The 21,437-nt window shown below is 39.7% G+C and overlaps 1 protein-coding gene across 1 annotated transcript in view; it reads right to left on the bottom strand.

Annotated features, from left to right (window-relative positions):
- PCNX2 (pecanex 2) overlaps nt 1-21,437 on the bottom strand; it is a 156,633-nt gene that overhangs the window by 107,030 nt on the left and 28,166 nt on the right. Inside the window, exons 9-12 of the mRNA XM_075043275.1 lie at nt 12,045-12,180; nt 8,679-8,821; nt 7,136-7,289; nt 7,006-7,038 (exon numbers count right to left, since the gene is read on the bottom strand). Of these exons, the coding sequence (XP_074899376.1) occupies nt 7,006-7,038; nt 7,136-7,289; nt 8,679-8,821; nt 12,045-12,180 (466 nt within the window). The remainder of the gene's footprint in view (nt 1-7,005; nt 7,039-7,135; nt 7,290-8,678; nt 8,822-12,044; nt 12,181-21,437) is intronic.

The raw sequence follows: 21,437 nt of genomic DNA, 5'->3' as shown, positions 1-21,437 counted from the left end.
ATTTTATCTTCTCCAGAGGAGACTTTCAAAAGGTACAAAAAGCAGTTAAGACTAACTCCAGCAATCATTTATGCTTTTCAAAATCCAACCTTCTGGACCTTTCAAAACACACTAATTGCAGAAGTTGTCATTTTCTGTGGAGAAAAAAAGCCTCAATCTGTCTGAATCTTTCTTTTCAATAGAAAAAGATTTTTTCTCTATATTACTTTAATGAATGTCTGCTTCAGGTAGCTTAGCTTTTTTTTTTTTTTTTACTTTATGAAATATAAAATTAATTTTTAATTGTATCCTGGGAAGTAAAAAAATAGTAAGGCACCTCTTAGGTGCAGTGTGAGGCATGGAGATTGATTTTTTGCACCAATACAATTCAATTTTTTTTGTTGATTTGAACTGCCTGACAGCAAATCAGTGTCCCTCCTGGAGGGGTGACACTCATCAGCAGTTTCTGGTCTCTCTCTCATGCAGCACTTTGAAAGGATGATCCAAATTAATTAATATGTGGAAGGATCCTTATCTTACATCTTTCATACACATCTCACACAATTGATTCGCACTAATCCTACAAAACACTGCTGTGGGCCAGGGAGAATAACAGACGCTTAAGAAAAATCTTAATAGTTCTCCTGGTAGGAAGCTTAAGGGTAAGAAAGACATTTTAAACACTGGTGAGTCAAAAGATTCCTTGAGTGTGAAAAACCAGGAGCAAAGCGACAAGGATTCCAGTTTGCCTTGCATAAAGCTGCTGTGAAACTGTTCTTATTTGTAAAACATGACTTAAGTGAGTATAGTAAAAGATCATTTCTTTTTTGAGTCTACTTACTGATTTGAAACAGCGGCTGTATTTGTTTGGCTGCCAGCCAAGCTCATATGTTAGCATTGCTATTAACTGATCTGTACTCTCTTTTGGGATCAATCAGTTAACAAGGTGGCAGATTGCAGGGAACTGGCGGGCTTATATTGCACCTCACATCCATGGAATATGAATCAAGTTGGACTGACAAATCCTAGCTGTTTAATCAGTTTCAATTTTACTAATGCTTTTAAAAAAAAAAAAAAAGACACATGTCCATGAAATAATCAAAGGAGAATTAGAAAGATAAAAATCTGACTCTCAAAAAATTCACTTAAAATACTATTTTCTGGCTGTTTTTAAACTTTAGTGCATTTATCTTAAATACGAGCTGTGCCTTAGGAAAAGAAACCAGTAAATATTACATCTAAACAATTGCTTAATGATTTATATCCTGATGTGCACTCCAGACCAAAGTCTATTTTATCGTGATGTTACATGCTTGTCTTATCTCTTGAATTACAGAACCCAGGTTTTATCTTTGCATGGTAATTATTTGAAGGCAGTTGGGCAAGACAGATGACTAGAAGTCCAGAGGTTTAGCTCCCCACACCCTTCAGTTCCAAGCAGAACGCTGACATACTGAATTAGGTTTACAGTGTGTATTTAACTGTTACTTCTGAAGTAGTTCATGGTGTGCTGGGTGAAGAACTGGCTGAATGGCGGGGCTCAAAGAGTTGTAGTGAATGGGGCTGCATCTGGCTGGCGACTGGTCACCTGCAGTGTTCCTCAGGGCTCAATTCTAGGGCCAGTTCTGTTCAACGTATTTATCAACAACCTGGATGCAGGAGTTGAAAGCACCATTAGCAAGTTTGCTGATGATACCAAACTGGGAGGTGCTGTTGACTTTCCTGAGGGACAGGAGGCCTTGCAGAGGGATCCAGATAGATTGGAGCATTGGCTTATGATTAACGGGATGAAATTTAACAAGTCGAAATGCCGGATTCTGCACCTAGGATGGAGTAACGCCGAGCACAAGTATAAATGGGGAGGGGAGTGGCTGGAGAGCAACCCTGCAGAGGGATCTGGGGGTGCTGCCGACAGCAGACTCAATATCAGTCAGCAGTGTGCCCTGGCAGCCAAGAGGGCAAACCCCATCCTGGGTGCCACCAAACACAGCATGACCCGTCAAAAGAGGTGATGATCCTGCTGTATTCAGCGTTGATGCAGCCTCACCTTGAATGCTGTGTGCAGTTCCGGGCACCACAATTTAAGAAGGATGTCAAGGTCCTTGAATGCATCCAGAGGAGGGCAACAAAGCTGGTGATGGGGCTGGAAAGAATGTCCTATGAGGAGGGCTAAGGACTTTGGGCTTGTCTAGTTTGGAGAAAAGGAGGCTGAGGGGTGGGTGACCTCGTGGCTCTCTACAGCTTCCTGAGGAGGGGACGTGGAGAGGGAGGTGCGGAGCTCTTCTCCCTGGGATCCAGCAATAGGACGCGTGGGAATGGTTCAAAGCTGCGCCAGGGGAGGTTCAGACTGAACATTAGGAAGCATTTCTTTACCAAGAGGGTAGTCAAACACTGGAACAGGCTTCCTAGAGAGGTGGTCAACGCCCCAAGCCTGTCAGTGTTTAAGAGGCATTTGGACAACGCTCTTAACAACATGCTTTAACTTGGTGAGCCCTGAACTGGTCAGGCAGCTGGACTAGATGATCATTGCAGGTCCCTTCCAACTGATATAGTCTATTCTACTACATTCTAAATAAATCACTCTTACCATGCTAACAACAATAATGCTAGTTAGGATTGAGGAGGCAGCCTTCCAAAGCTGTCTGAACAGCCTGCAAAATGTGAACAGATACTACCTTCCTTATCTTCCAGGTGGCGGTGGGGAATGAGACAGAATCCTGAAAAGGAAATCTTGCCTACTATTGGATTAACAGGAGCAAAGCAACAGAGCAGCAATGCACTCAGAAGGACGCTGGCTGCACAGCTGTCACGCTGCTTGGGATGCACTCGAGCTGAACGAGCTTCCCAGAGCACAACAAATACTCCGGTCCCCACAGCTGGGGAACAGGCAACACAAGAAAGAGGAACTGCTGTGAGTGTTAGTGCTGTATTTCACTGTCATTTACATCCTTTGTGTGAGGAGGATTATTCGGGACAGGATTGGTTTGAGGCCAACAGCCGACACCTTCTAGGAGAGAGAGGATCAGTGGGATGGTGCATCACCTCCTGAAAGCCACAGCCAGGGGATGGCCAGTACGTTTCCTCTTTTCCAGGTTTTAGAAACAAAAAAGTAAGGCAGAAGCCCTATTGTGCCTGCCACTGACAGGCCAAGCTAGGCAGCCCCTCACCAAAATAGGGACGTGGCAGTGCAACTTATCAACAAGGTATTTTAGATATTAAGGGCTCATTGTGTTCTACTCGACAAACTCATCAAATTATGATATGCGAAACTGATTTCATCTTGGTAAAACTACTCCACTCTGCGTCCTCCTTCAGAAGAATTTAAATAATGAAGCAGGATTCCTTTTATATTTTACATCTGATTTGTTGAACAATCTTTTTCTTCTCTGCTGATAAAAATTTCAGTGAAAACTCTTCCTTTCCCTAAGTCTGCCAAAAAATGTCACTGACTTTTTCAGGCCCATGTTTCTCATGAATATGTTTCAGAAACATATTCACATCCTAGCACTGGTGCATCTCGTATATTGATAAAAATATTAAGATTTTCAACAAAGCTAGAATAATTTCACAAACACTTCCATTTAATAAAATAGCACTTTTGACTGCAAAGCATTTTGATGGGGAAATTTCAAAAAGATCTAATGATTTTTTTGTTTGTGGGTGCACACATGCAAGAGGAAAAAGACAGAAGGCTTTTTATATAAAGAAAAGTGTGTGTGCTCAGTTCTACAGAAATGCTTACAGGGACAAATTAAAAACACTTTTTAAGTGCCTTATGGGATTTATGAAACTGCCTATGGTAGCTACCCAACTGAGTAGCTATCTGCTTTAGTAAGTAACGGAACCGAGACAATGAAGTTATGCAAGCGATTCTGTAAATCTTATTAAGAGCATGACTGCAATCTTTCAAAGCTCCAATGCCTTTGTAAACCTGAGCTAGAGCCTGAGCTACACAGGTGTCTTATGAGGGACTTACAGACAAGCTCTCACGGTCCTTCTGTATAGCCATTTACCACAGACACCGCCTTTATTGCCCAATCTGCTGCTGCCTCTAACCAATAACAAAAGTAACTCTGCAGTCAAAGCCACTTGTCTAAAACCTTGAAATGCACATGACAAGGATCTCTTGGATCTCCAAATTTAATACCCTGCAGTCACTGGCACCTCCCTTATATTCTGCTGTTAATAAACTGATACACCTCACACTTGGGATGGACTTTATTTTCTTCGCCCACCACTCCAGGGAGGAGGCTGTTCCTGAATTTCACCATCCCAGAACCACACACCCCTGTGTGAACAGCAACTAAAGGCCACCAGCTCCCAATGGACCAGAACTGGAAAGGCTAAAGCACAGGCTAACAGGAAAATTAGGCTCTCATCTTGTAGCAGGCAACAGTACTAAACCTGCAGCTACAATAAATGTCAGTAGCCAGCATGAGCTGTAGAACCCGGGAATTTCCAACTTCAACACCAAAGCTAATCAAAACAGAATTATTATCACATCACAATTCAATGAGTATAAATAAATACAAAATTCAAAAACACTAGCTGAGTTAGATAGGTTATCTATATACTGAAACTCATCCCTTACCACAGTGACAGTATACAGCAATACACAGTGTTCACAGTGTTCAACTCAGAGACCTTAGCTGTCACAGCATGGTATGGGGTGCAAAAAATAATCTTATCTCCAGTAGAATTGTACCAGACTTCATAGGGTTTAATCAGCCAGCTCATCCTGAACACCAGGAAGTGAATACACTGGTGCTCGGAAGGAGTTCAGAACAAAAGCTTATGCATCCCTAGGCACTGTGTTTTCTGAATTCACTGGTTGGTGTTTTAAAGCAGAGTCTTTCAAAATGGTATAGGCTAGAGATGACAAAGTCACATCAAACAGTAACAAAGTCTGCGTGTGAGAGATAGGGAAGAAGTTTGGAACCTCCTTGGCAGGCATGGATAACATAAGGCATTAGCGGCTACTCATGGATCCAAGAATAGAAATTAATTCTGTGTACAAATCTGTGGCTTGCAATGGTTTGTTTCACATTAAAAAATCTCATCTGCATTTTCATTCATGGACATGGTACTGATCATTCTTTAATCCCTCTGCTGTTCTGCATCCTTACATTAACATCAAGAGATGTTACTCTCTTTAATTTTAATGTAGTCACATGAATTATGAAACAGTAGCTGGAGTATCTTTTCTCGCCTTCTTGTTGTCTTGTTTTTGTGGTACTTACTAGCTTAAGCAAGCTTTTACAAAAATCTATTGTGTTAAAAAGATATAATGTAGAAACAGCTAATCTTCTATTCTAACTTGATCTATAATACCTCCCACCTTTAAAACCCTCTGTGGAAAAACTCTCTAAATTTTATTTCCATTGGAGTTCCTATGGTGCACCAAAAGGTTTGCAAGAAAACATCCCTGATAAAGTTTTAGGAAAGCATATGTAAGATGAGAATACACCTATTGTTACTTTGCTACACTGCTGCATGACTTCTAGAATTCAATATGGTGAATAATACTTGTAACAGTAATGTGGCAGTCTGAAATGCAAACCTGGATTCTGCACAGAAAATGTTCTGTTTAAACTTCATTAGCTACTTTGTCTTTAATACTATAAAAAAATATGGGCTAGATAGGTTTATAATGAAGTTTTGATTAAACTGTTTGCCACCCACTTCAAACAAATGTACACATTACTGATGTCTGAATAAGTACAAGCTATTTGATTACAGTTCACATTATTATGTCTATACACATGCCAGCTGAACTGAAAAATTACATTATTTTAGTCCCCCAAACTCCCAACTTTTCACAGAGGTAGGAATATTTCTTTAATGTACTGCAAATATTGCCCTTCAATGTGTAAGCTGCTGTTTATTAACCTTCCCTACTTTTATGCAGACAGCTATTTCCTGTGAATGGATTACAACCAACAATACCATAAGTTTGCCCCATAATAACCTGCATGGAAAAGAAACTAAGAATCTTCTGAAATCCATGTCAGTGAAATGTGTAGCATACACTTCTAAATACACCTCAATTTCAAGTTCAGCCTGCATTTCTAGCCTCTAAACTAACAAAAATAATTGCTCCCTGCCAAAGGGTAATGATCCAGCAGACCTGCAGTTTTCAACGTGCTGGTTTTGAACCCTGATGGAAGAGAGGGGGTCCTCAAAAACATTCAAAGAGCTAAATAAGAAATGTGAGCAACTAAGCAGTGGGTGTAAAAGCAAGCAAGGGACCTTGTGACCACTGAAATGTCTTCCAAGATCCGCAAATCAAAAACGCTGAGACACTGTGACAGATGGAGGGGTCAGGTTGCAGTTGTAGGATGATGCTCCTAAACCAGTCCTATTATGAGGACAGACTTGGGTAAGGAACTGGTCCTTTGCAAGGTGGTTGTCACCATCAGAGTTCATTTTTCCAGATATACTCAACAGACAAATAGCAACCAGCAAAGACCCTTAGAGCCTGCATTCACCCACATATTTGGCCATTTCTTCAGGACACAAGCACAGAAACTGTGACCATATTATAACAAAGGGAAAACACCTGTGCTATTTTACAAGCTAATAATACTACTGAGATACACATCTGCAATAACAGATTTTAAAAAAAATATATAAAATATTTAAAGACCCAACTGACCAACAACTGAGCTGCTAATCTGGAACTTCTGCTGTTTTCAGTCACTGCTTCTAGAGGAAAGCAAAGAAAAAGCTTGTCTGATGCCACAGGATTGAATTTCAGCAAACTAGTCCAGGTCCAGATGCATTTGTTTTTACTGCACATTTTAGCTTAAAGAAAAAGCACTTTGCTAATAGCAGTGACAAATTCAAATAGCTTAAAATTAATTAAACCTAGTACAAAGTCTCAAAATTACAGACATCATCTTGCTCATTTTCATAGATCGCCTAGAACAGCAAACTACTTATACCGGTTTCACTGAACAGCCAACTGTTACACAGTACACTTGGGATAATAAAGGAGAAAGACTTGTTCTACTGGCCAAGACTTACATGTATTGGTGAAGCAGGATCAGGCTGAACGCTCTAAAAACAAAACAGAAGAAAAAAGTTTGCTTATAGGATTTTGCCTTCAAAGAAGTTAAAAGAGAATTCAGCAATTGGGTATGAACTTGTGTCCTACCTTTAGGAGAGAATACTGGCAGCTGGCCATCACGAGACAGAACAACAGAACCCAAATGTCTTTACAGAAGCCTTGATTCAGAGTCAGGAATCCAAGAAGTGAAACGAGAACCACTAGAAGGACAGCAAACACATTCTCCTTTATATCTTCTGTCCTATGTGAATAGAAGTGTTAAGAGAAGTACAAATATTTATATATTCATTAGAGCAAGGCAGGTCTATTTACAGCTGGTAGGAACTGTCAGTGCTGGAGCTATCAGAATTTACAGGATCTGAGGTTTTGTTCTCGAAACTACATTTCCATGTTCAATGTATTTCACCCCCGTGCCAAAGACCTTATCCACTAGGATAGCTAAAATGTATAGAAAAAAAGGCATAGGCAATGAAGTCCAGCACCCTCCAATCTCAATTCCCAAACAGAATTCCACAGTGAAGCTGATTTGAATGTAGGCAAGTGTATGTTTATTTAAAAAAACAAAAAAACAAAAAAACCAAAAAACCCAAAAGACCCACAAAAATCCCCAACACCCAAACACTTTTAAATAAGGAAATAAGGCATTCATTTAATGAAAAACATACGTCTGACAACAAAGAATTAGATGAAAGACCAAATTTGTCATCCAATGTTTTATTCGTTTTATCTGTTCTATTAGAACATGGAAGCTGAGATAAAAAACAATGTTAATATTCAGGCTATAACAAAAGAGTTTATCAGCAGATGCTTTCCATGCAATTGAAACACAGAGATAAGACACTGCAATCAAGTAAGTATCTGCTCTGGACCCAAGCTCCCTGACTATATAGCCTGATTTCTGCAGCATGTAAGACTGTCATCTGAAATTTCTGCTGTGGAGCCCATATTAACATATATGGCATAGCACCCACCCAAAAGCAGAGACAGGAGAGCCAGCAGCCATTAGGTATGGAGGCTAACATGTTTGAAGGTCCTAGTAGTCCATCAGATTACCATGTGAGGTCTAATAGCAAAGAGTACTGCGTGAAGGGTTGATGACAAATGCAACTGAGGGACTAGAAAAAGGAGAGATGCCAAGACAAGAAATTTTTTCTAAACAAATAAACCTGAACTGGAATAGAGGGAGCAGCTGAAAGATTTCCTCCTGAATATCACTAATTTTTTTTTTTTATTTTTTTTTTTTTTTAAGATTGGAGTACTTGGTTTACAATACCCTGGGACCCTTCCACTTCTCTATTTTTGCACCAAAACCTGATTGACTCATCAGAAAGCTCAGAACCATTGGATCCAACAGCTGAGAGTCAAATTAAAGACTAGTCTACAGGCTTGGTTCTCACATGAATCAAAGTCTCTGCTGGAAGACGACGGGTAGCAAGAACCACCAAAACCAACTCTGAAGAAAAACATTTTCTTCATCTTAAAGCAAACAAGCATTTATCTACTTAATCTGAATATAAGACACTAATACAACGCTCACTTTTTCCTTCTCTAGTGATCTGCATTGCTCTATGGACATGTGGAGCCACCCACTGTAACACTACATAGAGTTGCATTAAAAAAAAAAGCTTACCTGTCCAACAATGCCAACAAGGTCAGACGATCATACCAGACTTTAATCCATTTGCCAGGGAATATAATAAATCTGTAAAACTGCCTGTTCAGTTTCCGTTGTGCTGAAGAACATGAAGAATCCTCAGGGTCCTGGCTGGGTTGCTTTAAAAACAAACAAACCAGAAATACACAAAACTCTTTCACATTGACATATGGCTGCCAGCAAAACAGGTGTTTAAAAGGCCAAATTTACATGAAGTTTCAGATATTTTTTTTTTCTAAAAGGGATAGTGGGAGCATATTTATTTTCTTTGTTTTAAATTAGAAACAAAAATATCGCATCAGATTAATTATTGCAGATGGACAGAAGCTATATCAGTTGTGGATCTCAACAGTGATAATATGCTTTAAACATAAACACTAAATATTCATTTAAAAAATAATTATTTTTTAGTCCTGATCCACTGCTTGTCTAAAGTTTCTTTTTGAAGATTTTTCCATGCGTCATGCTAATTACAGCATGACACAGAACCCCACATGATAGGACAAATCCTTGTTTTTATTAAAAGACAAAAATCAAGTAGGCTTTAAGGCCTAGAGGCATGACTTATCAACTCTCCTTCCAGAACACAGCTTTGTTTATCTTTCCTGAGATGCTTCTAATACCACATCAGGGGTGCATCCTCAAGAACAGCAAGAGGAGAAAAAATAATAATTGCAAACAAGCACAAACAGCATAAACATCACTGGTTTAAGAGCCTCTAATCTTACCATCACAATCATAAATCTACCCCTTTGAATACTGCTTTTGTCAGATTCTAAGGCCTTTTCTTCTTGTCTGTTTGAACTACAGTGTTTCAGATATCCTCCAACTCTACACCTGCACTCCTTCACCAACACTTGTGGGGAGGGAGGCTTATCTACAAACCATCAGCCAAGCCTGCAAAGCTACACAACAGAACAAAAAAACCTCTGCAAAGTAGTGGTTTCTTTCCAAGGTACACCAATAATTGATTTTATGGGGGGGGGGGGGGGGGGGGGGGGAATCGCTTATTTTTCTTTCCAAGAAGAATTTGAGATTTCTAATCACTATAAAGTCTAGCGGCTTTCTAGCTTCTTCTAGCCCCCGCCTTGTTAAAGATAATTAATCAACATTAGATAACAAATACACCTATTATGGAACTCTAGGCAATGCTTACATTAGAATCATTTGTGTTATATTAACTTTCCCAGTCAGAGAAGGGGATTTCTGTGTGAAGTAATTGATCATCTTCTTGAATTGCAACTGTTAGCAAAACACAGGTTTTTAAACAACCTGTCCACCTGCACAAAGGTATTGTTAAATTCTCTCTCAGATTATTGGAATAATTTCTGATCTTCACTTTCCAGGAAAAGGAATTTTACACATAATTTACATAGTACTTAATGTATTGCTGCGTGTAAGCTGGGAACCAACTCACTGATATCCTCAGTCTGCCAGCAAACATGAGGTAAGACAGGCTGGCCTAAGGAGAAAGAAACTTATGAAGAAGTTTATGCATTTTTATCTCATGCCTCCAATTGACTAAAAGCATACAGCCATGCAGTGCTGGGTAGCTCAGCCAGCTATCAGCACAGCTATCAGCACAGGACAGTAACTCAGTCATGTTTCTGAGCATTCTGACACGCAAGAGGGAGCTGGGCTGTTCAGCATTCTTTAATTTATTAACAATTCCAAGTAATTTAAAAGCTGTGAGACTGATCTTTTCACTACACTGATTTTAAAATATAGACGTAGTTTAGGAACTTCAAATTTTAATATTTCTATTACCACTTTAAAAAGTCTCTTAATTATGGAGTTGGGGTATTTTTAAAGAAAAACTGTGTTTTAAAATATTACAGTTGCTAATACTGGCACAGTTTTGCTTCTCTTGTGTCCTATTTCCCAACAGAAAGTCATGTGAAACTCAATCAACTGCGATCATTAAGTTCACTCATCTAATCTAGATTGCTCACTATAACTGAATAAAAAAATCAAAATGGTGGCAAAGAGTCCATTAAAAACACCTGAGGATCTGATTGTTCTGTCCTCAGAACAGCTTAACACGTATTTAACTGAGTGCATAAGTGAACATTTTGGCTCCCAAGGAACTGTAACGTTTGGATGAAGTCCATTACATGAGGCTCACAGTACTTGGGCTGGAATCAGATTTTGGAGCTGCATTTGGGAAACTCTCTGACTAGCCCTGAGCAAGTCACTAAGTCTAATTGTGCCTCCTATCAAAAAAGAGCTTATAAAAATTCACTTCATAAATTTGTATGGTGTCAGAGGCAGCCTGAAACCCTAGCTTCATTGAAATCAGTGACAAAACTTTTCCTGACTTACGTAGGCTCAGAATTTCATGTTTAATAAAAAAAAATTCAGAAACCAGGAAGTTCTGAAATTACTCCCTGGCCCTGTTACAAACTTGCTATGTCATCTTGAGCAATATGTCTTACTTCCTAATGGTGCAGTTTTCCCAGAAGAGGGGAAAAAAAAAAAAAAAGAAAAGAAAAAAAAAAGACATGATAATTGTTCTCTAATTTACAGGCAGTTTACATGATTATAAATATCTGGAAAACATCTGAGCCTTTAGATGGAAGTCTCTGTCCAAATCCGAAATACACAATTCAGGACCATTTCCTGATTTTTAACTTAAAAGAGTTCCTTTATACAAGTTGCTTCTAGCTTTAAGTTCCTGTGCAAAATCTAAGATGAAAGATAATTAACTGGCATTCTAAGGTTATTCATAAATATCAAACTAGAATTTGCCATGGAAGAAAAGAGAAGGTTAAAAGTTATTACAAAAGGAACTGTAAAAACAGATTACAGCCTTAAGCCATTGGTCACAGACCCCAAACACTGTAAAGTTCAAGTATGTCCACATACTACCATACAAACTGAACTCTGAAGGCCTTTTTCTTTTACCAGCTACATTAAGAAGGTGGCTTTGACATTCCACAACAGACATCCAGAAGTCTGGTTGCCCGGTTCAGAAAAGTGAAACCAGACATGAGGTTTTAGGATAGTAATGAATCTGGAATAAACACTTCATCCTATTAAAATCTGGTGGTGTGTCTAAAATCCTAACAGCTGTGTCCTCTTTCTTTCAAATGAAAGAAGACCAAAGATAGAAGATCAACTTCTTAGGTGATGGTGTCTTTAAGTACTCCCTTAGAACACTACTCAACATCAGTAGAAAGCAGCTGAATTGCATCCATCAACATAAAATACATCTTCTCCCACATGAACAATAACAGGCAAAGTAGTATAGAAAATCAACAAAACTGTCTAAGGAACAAGCCTGCAGCATTTGTTTATAAAGCAGTTTATCAAAATGCTAGAAACTGAGATATTACAATGTACCCGTGGGCTTTCTGAAAGGGTCCTTCGTGCCACCATCAGTAGGAGCTGCTGCTGAAGCGCACTTGCTGCTTGATCCCCAGAAGAGGGTTCTTGGCTCTCTGAAGTGGTAGTACTAGAGGAGCTGAACTGTATTTCACTGTACACAGAGGGGAGAAAGGAAAGAGACTGTTTTAAGAAGCAGTAGTTTCCTAGTACTTCTGAAACATTACAGGAGGAAGCCTGTAATCACATTACTGGTTGGCTCTCAGGACATGGAACCTTCCACCTCCATACCTGAAATTTAGCCCAGGCCCACAAAGCAGTTAACACCCAAATTTAGATACACATGGTCTACTACATCCACCACAGAGAAACAGATACTTTGCTATCATAATTTTTCTCATCCCGAGATGAACACCTCCAATGACTCACACTTCAGAAGTGCCTTTTTCTGTCCACTGACAATAACTCAGGTCAAGACCTGCATATCTACAGAGCCAAACTGCAGGGTAGCTACTGTAGAGGTCCTGGATTAGCTTTCAAACAAGCTCACTTAAGTACCAAGCTATTCTGGCCTCATCTACACCAAATTCGGTGAGTACTAATTTATCCTACTGAGAATTCAGGCTACAGGAACATCCTTCTGCCGTAGCAAGATGACAACAACACATGAGCTAATTCACATACGGCTAGCTCAGATAACCCTCATACTGAGCGTAAACTCACCCTGAGAGGGCCCTGAGCAAGACGCTATTTTTTTTTCCCTCACCGTGTTTACTGCTTTATGTTGGAGATACAGCACTCAAACAGTTTACTTGAGGAAATCTTCTCCACCTACAGCAGCGATACCTGTTGGGTTGCAGAAATAGTGTGCTACCATGACATGACTGACTGGGTCTCAGCAAGAACCATACTGAAATGAAATAATTGTTACTTGGGGAAAAGAGGTATTTTGAATACTTCTTGCTTATTCTCTTCCAAATGGGGCTTATACATCAGGCACCCTGCTCTGAGCTCATTAACCCCCTGCCTCTGGATGCCTGCCTTGGGCTGTTATTACTTTCATATCTGCATGAGGTGAAAGCACCTCGGTGCTCATGCAAGGTAGTCAACACCTATTGTTCCTATTTTCCATAAAGAAAAGACAAGCAGGAAGAACTACAGCGATCTGCCTAGAGTCAGCCAGGAAGCCTGTAGCAGGGCAAAGATTAAAACTGTCATCTTGCACACCCTATGCTTGCCCCCAAGCCACCTTATTAATTTTAGTTAACTCAACCTTCCTTGCCTTTGGGCACCAATTCCCAAAGCCTGTCACATAACCCTTGTTAAGCTCAACAAAAGGGGCTTTAAAATTGTGGCTGTCCTGCACGTAACTGGCTGTTAACTTAAGCTGCAGTGGCTAGCGCTGTGCTGGGATAAGGTTCAACATCTGGATTACTTAGAAGCAGGGCTGAAGAGTCACACCAACAGCTTGAAACGTGCACACTCTCTCCTTCTCCCCTCCAGGACTTGCTCGCTCTGCCTGGACCAACAGGGACACCAGCAGCCTCAGGATGCCACCAGAGGATCCATCCCGCCTCTGGTCTCTGAGCCAGGTAGTTTAGTTTTTTCAAAGCCTTGATTGCTATCAGGCTTGGATCCCAGACTTGATAGTCACCATCTGCCACTCCAGCAGAGCTATCGGCTGAGTAGAAATGAGAGCACCCCATGTTTCTGTCCCTAATGGCCTCCCCTGCACTCCCCACTCCTCCTGCTACAGGCAGAAGCATGATCTGCTCCACAGAGTCAGGACAGCTGTCATGTTCCCTTTGGACAGTACTAGGAAATGAGGACTTGGTCCAACACAATCCACTTGATGTCCCAGCCACGAGGCGACCCTCCGTAAGAACGTATCTCCTTTGTGGGTCTTGTTTAGTACTTGTCAGCAGTCAATACAAGAGTACAGAAGGGATAGGAACAGATCCAAGATCCTGGATCTCAAGCAACAGATTTAGGCAGGCAGAAAAGGCAGGAAGGCTAGAGGCATGCCTCCCAGGAGGAAGATTCCCACAGATAAAGACTACAGAGGACAGCCATGCCTTTTGCATATTCTGACATGCCCTACTCAAGGGTGACCTTGCCCAGCTTGAAGGAAGGCAATGGATTTCTTTGTTTGTTTGTTTCCTCAGGATGAGCTGTCCTGTTCCTTGTCATTGTGGGTGTAACCCTGGGACTCCCTGTTCAAGTGTAGCCCACGGTATGCAGGAACACTACCCTGGGAATTTCTGCCCAAAAAGCGACCCAACAAAACAGAAGGGAATAGAACAGTGGCTGCTCATGCCTTCCTAAATGAAGAGTTAATCTCCAAAAACTTCCTGTTTCTTTAGCTGTCTTTCTACAAAAGACAAGTGGAGTCAAGAGTACTTCTAGATTGGACCATGTCTTTTATCCCACATTTACCAAAAATGGAAATGGCAAGAGGACAGACAGATAGCCCAAGATATTCCCCTGGTACTCTGCTCTATCAGTTCTCAGAAATCAAAATTCTTTTACTCATAAGACTTCTTCCAAGAATAAACTTAAGAGATCAAATCATCTGCCACCAGACTTCAAGATAACTGAAGAGCCAAGAGAGCCCATAATCTGGTTTCTGTTTACAGAAAAAATTCATAGCTCTACCTATCAGCAACCAGCAGAAGAGTCTGCAAGCAGCTGGGACACTGACTGTGGGAAAAAGTCGAAAACTTCATAGGCCTGAAAAGGCAATCAGGGCAGAGAATTTGGGAAGGCAGAGCTAGCAAAGCAACAATTCCAAAATCAGAAGCCATCATCTGGCCTTCATCTGCCTCCTACGCCTTTTATTCCTCAGCTTCATCTCTCTATTTTCTTACTCTTCCCTCATCTTCCGTTCCCCTCAGGTCCTGTTTGCAGGTTTTTTCTTCCTTACCTTATTTTCCACACAACCTCCTTCTGACACTCACTTGCTACCCCTCTGATGATGAATCGCTTGCACAGCTACTCAGAAGCTGTATGTTTCATCTGATGACACCATTATCACACTGACAGCAAATACCAGTAAGAAATGCAATGGTGGTGTTTGTGTTTTTGTAAGCCCATAAACTAGATTCCATAAATTTATTACCATATATAAATAGAAGCAAACACTCTCTAATCATAAAATCATTATAACAGAGCTGATCACAGTATAACATGGAATCTTGCTAAACAGAAAATCTGTTCATTTGCAGAATCAAATTAATGTTATCAAGATCTACCACAGTAAACTGCACGGCTAATGTAAGCAAAGGTATAATTGAACTAAATTTTGAATAATAAATTATTAACTAAAAATATCTTTGATAAACATACAAACTATGCACATCAAATGCAAAAGATACATAGCACCCTCTACTGATAACTGGTTATAAAGTCAGGAATTTTTTTCTGGCTCATAATTCAGTTTTGTAAGAACACTGAGTAAACATAAGCTAGTTGAGCAATCATACAACACTGACAATGTTTTAGTATAACCACACAGCACTAGAAGAATCTTCCTTCTCCATCTCTGATTAGTCTGTGACAGTTGCCTTACACCACTGACAATTTGGCCCAACCCATTCAAACATAACGCAGCCCAAGTCATCCCCTTTGTTAAGGATTAGCTAGCCCTGAGTCTGAACACCTCTCAAGGTAAGCTCATTATACAGGCAAGCCAGAAGGAATTCCCCTTTTATAAAATTGTTTTTCAGGTGTTGGCTAAATTTCATTTTAACCTGCATATAGGAGAAAAGACAAGAAACCTTGTAACCAATGTCACAACAGTCACTATAACAAAGCACCTTCCTCTTGGTCTTCATGCTTAAAACCAGAAAGATCCCACTAGACTGCTGTCTGGGTCACTACAAAGCTTAACAATGCGCAACAAATATCCATAGCGATAATAAATAATATAGCTGAAAGCTATTTATAATACTCAATAAAACACCACTCTTAAGTCAAAGCAGCTATGGCTGTGACATTTGAAGAAGAGCCAGAGTGAAGCTCAGAGTTGGGAATCGCCCCTTCCACACACGCAACAAGCAATCACTTCTGAAGTATCGGTCTGAGGTGCGCTCAGAGTACTTGCTGAACTGAGACCTGAGCGATCCGGTTGTACTAGAGCCAGGTAGTGCTAATGACATAGCAGGAACTCCAAATGCCCTTACTTTTGTGTCCTTTTCAAAACGGTCACTTTGTGGTACAAACGTAGGTGTCCGAACTGACGTTGGAAGTATTGGATCAACAGCAGCCCACAGCTCGCCGATGGTGCCTCTGGTACTCAATGCCGTTGCTGATGTCTTCCTACCATCAACTCAGCAGCTTTGCTCCTTCTCACTTAAAATGGCCTCCCTGCCATTTCACGTCCCAATCACTTTTACACCTCATCACACAGGCCTCTTGTTATGTCTCTACTCATTGCTCACCAGGTCTCCGCTCCAAAGCTGCCAGCATTAATCTGACCACAGTATTGCACAATTCAGGACCGAGATTAAATCCACTAGTTGCGGATATTGCCTTTTTAAGCAGCAGATGATTTACAGTTCCCAACTGTACTACTAAATAACAAGACTTACAAAACTAAAAAGCAACTTAAAGTATATAAGAAAACTGAAACATGCAAAAGTGAGAGCAGCATTACGATTGGATAATGATGAAACAAACCCAATCGTAGCAAACATGGAAAAAACATGAAGAGGATGGTATTTTCACTTGTTTTTGGTAAGAAATTAATAGTTTCAAAAAGAATACAATTAATTCAGAATGCATACTTGAACTTTCCTTAGTGGTTACTGCTGAAGGGAGCTCAAGCTAACAATGAAATCTCTCCTAAATCTTGTTCACATTTTGCTATTCATACAACAGGATTTGGGGAAGATTTTTGGCATCTCTTTTAACTAGCAATAATAACACCCCTAACGATAATAAGATAGAATACCTGAGTTTACAGAATGGGAAAGCTGGATGTACAGATTTACTGACATGGTAGACAGAAAAGGATAGAAGATCACTGTTACAAGTTTTGCAATGGACTACAAAACGAGCAGTGGTACATACTACGTTCATTATGTCAGATATTACTGATGAACAGAAAAGCCTTGCAGAGCATGTTACCAGTAGTGTTGCAGGCAGTATGAAGGCAAGAAGTTATGCGTGCCTTCTTACTTAGGTGTTGTAAGAATGGGATCCACTCAGTACACCCTTACTTGTCTGTACTTGGATTATTTTTTTTTTTAATAACAAGCATGTAAATTGTTAATTTGTAAGCCTATTACATCTCAGAGCAAAGATAAATGTACTAACAACTTCAAAACCAAACAGCATATACTGGCTAATAAACTAGAGGATGTGTTTTGAGAAGATGCAGCTTTACTGGAATTAATGCATTAACAGCACCCATGCTTCCATTATCTGCATAGTCTCTTAAAATATCCCTTTTAGCAACCTTTATGAAAGGGTGGGGGGAGGGAAGAGAAGCCAGTCCCAAAAGCTAAAGGACTAGCCAAACTCCTAGTCCTGAGTAGGATTTTGCTGCCATCATGTGGCACCTCATTCTGTTGAGAACACTCACTTCCCTGCTCTGCGTTCACAGAGTGAAAGAGGGGCTAAAAACCCCTACAAATACAGGAAAGGATTTTAACTAGCCAAGCTAACACAAGGGTTTCCTCCTGTCCCTAGCAAGCCGGCAGGAAAATTCTACTGAGTTTTGTAAAGAGTACTTTTCAGAAAAATCAATGGCTTTATTATAATTCAAACATTACCATTTTCAGCCCACACATGCACATACCACGCTCATTTATGCGTTCAAGCAGCACTACACTCAGGTGAACAGCTCATCTGAAATCGCTGAATCCCAAAAGGAACTATATAATATTTGTTGCATCCATTTCAAAATGTGCTCAGCTGCAGAACTGCACAACCTGCCAAGCAGCTTTAAGCAAGAGTCAGCAGCCTATTACTAGAGCAGTGGGTGATCTTTGTTATTTGGGTCACCTTGCTGAGAAATATAAAGATGTTTTAGTCATTCTAAAAGGGCATTTTGAAACACTAAAAATAAATTTAAAAAAAAAAATCTACTTATAAGTCTATTTTCTCCTATGAGGAATAAACCTCAAAGGTTCAGGGAATTTTTCAGTGGTGAACATACTAAAGTATTAATGGATTTATACAGGAGACATACAGTACTGCTAAGGCATTCAGATAGATACTTTCATATAGTATAATCCACTCAAGCAGCTTATTCAGGGATGTGAATATAAATCCACTAAGTTAGCTCATTGATTTGAAGTTGTCTCTTTTGCCCAGGGCCAGAAACACTAGCACTCCGCAGCTATACTAGCAGGTAACTTAAATTATTTTCTTAGTACTTGTTCGTCACTATTTTGCTGCAACTCCTTTTTAACCTATTAGCCCTGCTGTTGACCCCCCCCCCCAAATACTCTCAAAACAAACAAAAAAATTTAAGCAGAATTTTTTTTTCTTAATAGAGTTCTCTATCTGTACTGTGAAGCATTTTAGACTCAAACTACAACATAGCTTCTTAGAGGCCTGGTTTTAGTGTCAAAGCCTCATCTAAAAAGTGAGGAGTTTAGAGGACCAATTGCTCAAACAGGACATGCAAAGTGCAATATGAATGCATGAATAGCACTGGTATGGATGAACCACATATAATAATAAAACATATATAAATACAATTATATACATATATAAAATTATACTATTTTAATAATTATATACATAAATTTTAAAAGATACATTACCAAGAAAGCAGGAGAAGGCTCAAACTAGAATAATTATTTTCTTTTTAAAGGTATACAGCAAGTTATGTGTATATATATATGTGCTGGTTTTGGCTGGGATAGAGTTAGTTTTCTTCATAGTAGCCAGTATGGGGCTATGTTTTGGATTTGTGCTGGGAACAGTGTTGATAACACAGGGATGTTTTCATTACCACTGAGCAGTGCTCACACAGAGCCAAGGCCTTTTCTGCTTCTCACCCCACCCCACCAGCAAGGAGGCTGGGGGCGCACAAGAAATTGGGAGGGGACACAGCCAGGACAGCTGACCCCAAATGACACAAGGGATATTCCAGACCATAGGACGTCATGCTCAGCATATAAAGCTGGGGGAAGGAGGAGGAAGGGGAGGACCTTCGGAGTGATGGCGTTTGTCTTCCCAAATCACCGTCAGGCGTGATGGAGCCCTGCTCTCCTGGAGATGGCTGAACACCTGCCTGCCCATGGGAAGTGGTGAATGAATTCCTTGGTTTGCTTTGCTTGCACGTGCGGCTTTTGCTTTACCTATTAAGCTGTCTTTATCTCAACCCACGAGTTTTCTCACTTTTACTCTTCTGATTCTCTCCCCCATCCTGGCGGGAGGGACTAAGCGAGCAGCTGCACGGGGCTTAGTTGCCGGCTGGGGTTAAACCATGACAATATACAATTGATTTCAAGTGAAAGCCCAAGTGTAAGTGTCACTTTGGCAGGAAGAAGAATCTACAGCTGAGATAGAAAGACTTTTTTTTTTTTTTCTCAGGGCTGGGCAATCATTCTTTCTGCCCCCATTCTCAAATATTTCAGCTGTGTGCCATACATTCATTTCTGTGGCCTATGTTATGTATTTATTTTAAACTCATATATGCAGCACAGCAGCCTCTTGATGCAATTCATGGCTACTGCTGACTGTTGCCAGACACATGAAGTGATAAACTGCAACAAGAGGTCCAGCACTTAAACCTATATATGCATTTGAATGAATCAAATGCTTTTGCGTTACAAAGTTGAATCACTGCCGGTAAAAACTTGGATTGTTCTGAACAGACACCAACTCTATCCCTTCAAAATCCATGCATGTGCATAATGATATCATCTTGCACAGAACTGGGAGTTTCGATATGGTTTCCTTCTCAGGAGTTTAGCACAGGAGAGAAGGAAATGGGCTCAAAAATACAAGCAGTATTCTTAGAAATGGCATTCTAGAAATCCCAGAGAATTTCTTGAAAGGAATATAAAGCTTCCACAGCTTGTGTGGGCACAACTCCAATTGACTTTAGAAGATCTAATACTTCACAGAAACTATCAAAATAGTAAAGTGTGTTATATTAGTGCCCTGAAGTTTATTGTAAGCTTACTTTTTTCTATCTTTCACAACATAAGTGAAAGAAGCAGATACGGAGAAAGTTCTGAGCTCCATCACGGAATTATAAAATGACCATCTCATTCAGCATCAAAAAGAGTGATCAAATATTCAAATTTCGTAGGCTATACATTCAGGCAATATATTATTTTAGTACTTGATACTTGGGAAAAGAAACTACAACAGTTTACATTAGTTGAACAGAGTTTTTCATAGATGTGAAACCAGGAAGGATAACATGCCTATAGATCAACCTCTTACATTCAAGTCATTTAGAAAGACAGGGCAGTATTTCAAACATATGTTCATGAAAGCTATCTTACTGACAGGTATCAAATACTGACACATTTTTCTTCAATATGTATGTACACACACGCAGAGGTGGCTTGATCTTCTAAACAAGAACCCCAGTATGCAAAGAAAGCACATTTAGAAAAGTAGTTAAACATATTTAAAAATATATTAGCCTGGTACAGCAATTACGCATGGAATATATGATTGCTGTTAAATTTCTATATTGGCATTGATATATACCTTATGGCCCTATTAGCCTCTCTACTGAGGACAGATCACACAAATTGTGCAAAAATCATTAATCCTTTTATTACAATTATTGTAATTTTAGGGGTTTACACTTTCACTGATATTTATAAGCCACTTCACACGTAATACCTAGATAACATGATAACGCACATTTATCTTTTTGACTGCTTATCAAAACTGGCTCAGTTATTTAATTACAAGAGACATTCAAGGGTAATTAAAGAAATTCCTAAGAAACATCTGCTTTCTGTCACAGTGGCAGACAGAAAAGGTGTGTCAGAGTGACACCTCCTTATTTGTAAGACATTAACTCCAACTTGTTTCACGTACCCCAGAAAACAGCTATATACCTCTAACGATGCTTTAACTTGTACATTCTTTCAACTCATATTTTTAAGGATGTGTTATTGCTAGTGATTGTGGAGTTTACTTTGTATCACCAATCTAATGAAAACAATTTTAACTTGAAATTGTAACTGCTCTAAACAGGTAAAATGTTAAACATAGTGACTATTTGGTGAAAAGTCAAACTAACCATGCAAAAAGGTGGTTCATGCTTATACTAGGCATCCATTTCACAAAAATGTGAACTTTCTCATCCTTCTCTGCCTTCTCAGAAGCCAATCACATACCCAAACCACACAGCACAGAAACATTAAGGATTCATTGCAAGAGAGACAAAGGCTAGTAAAGAATTTAAAGTAATGGGGCAGAAGAATG

The sequence above is a fragment of the Buteo buteo genome, chromosome 12 (assembly GCF_964188355.1).
Source record: "Buteo buteo chromosome 12, bButBut1.hap1.1, whole genome shotgun sequence".
Lineage (NCBI taxonomy): Eukaryota > Metazoa > Chordata > Aves > Accipitriformes > Accipitridae > Buteo > Buteo buteo.
The sequence above is the reverse complement of the archived record's forward strand: the minus strand, read 5'-3'. Positions and strand labels throughout refer to the sequence as shown.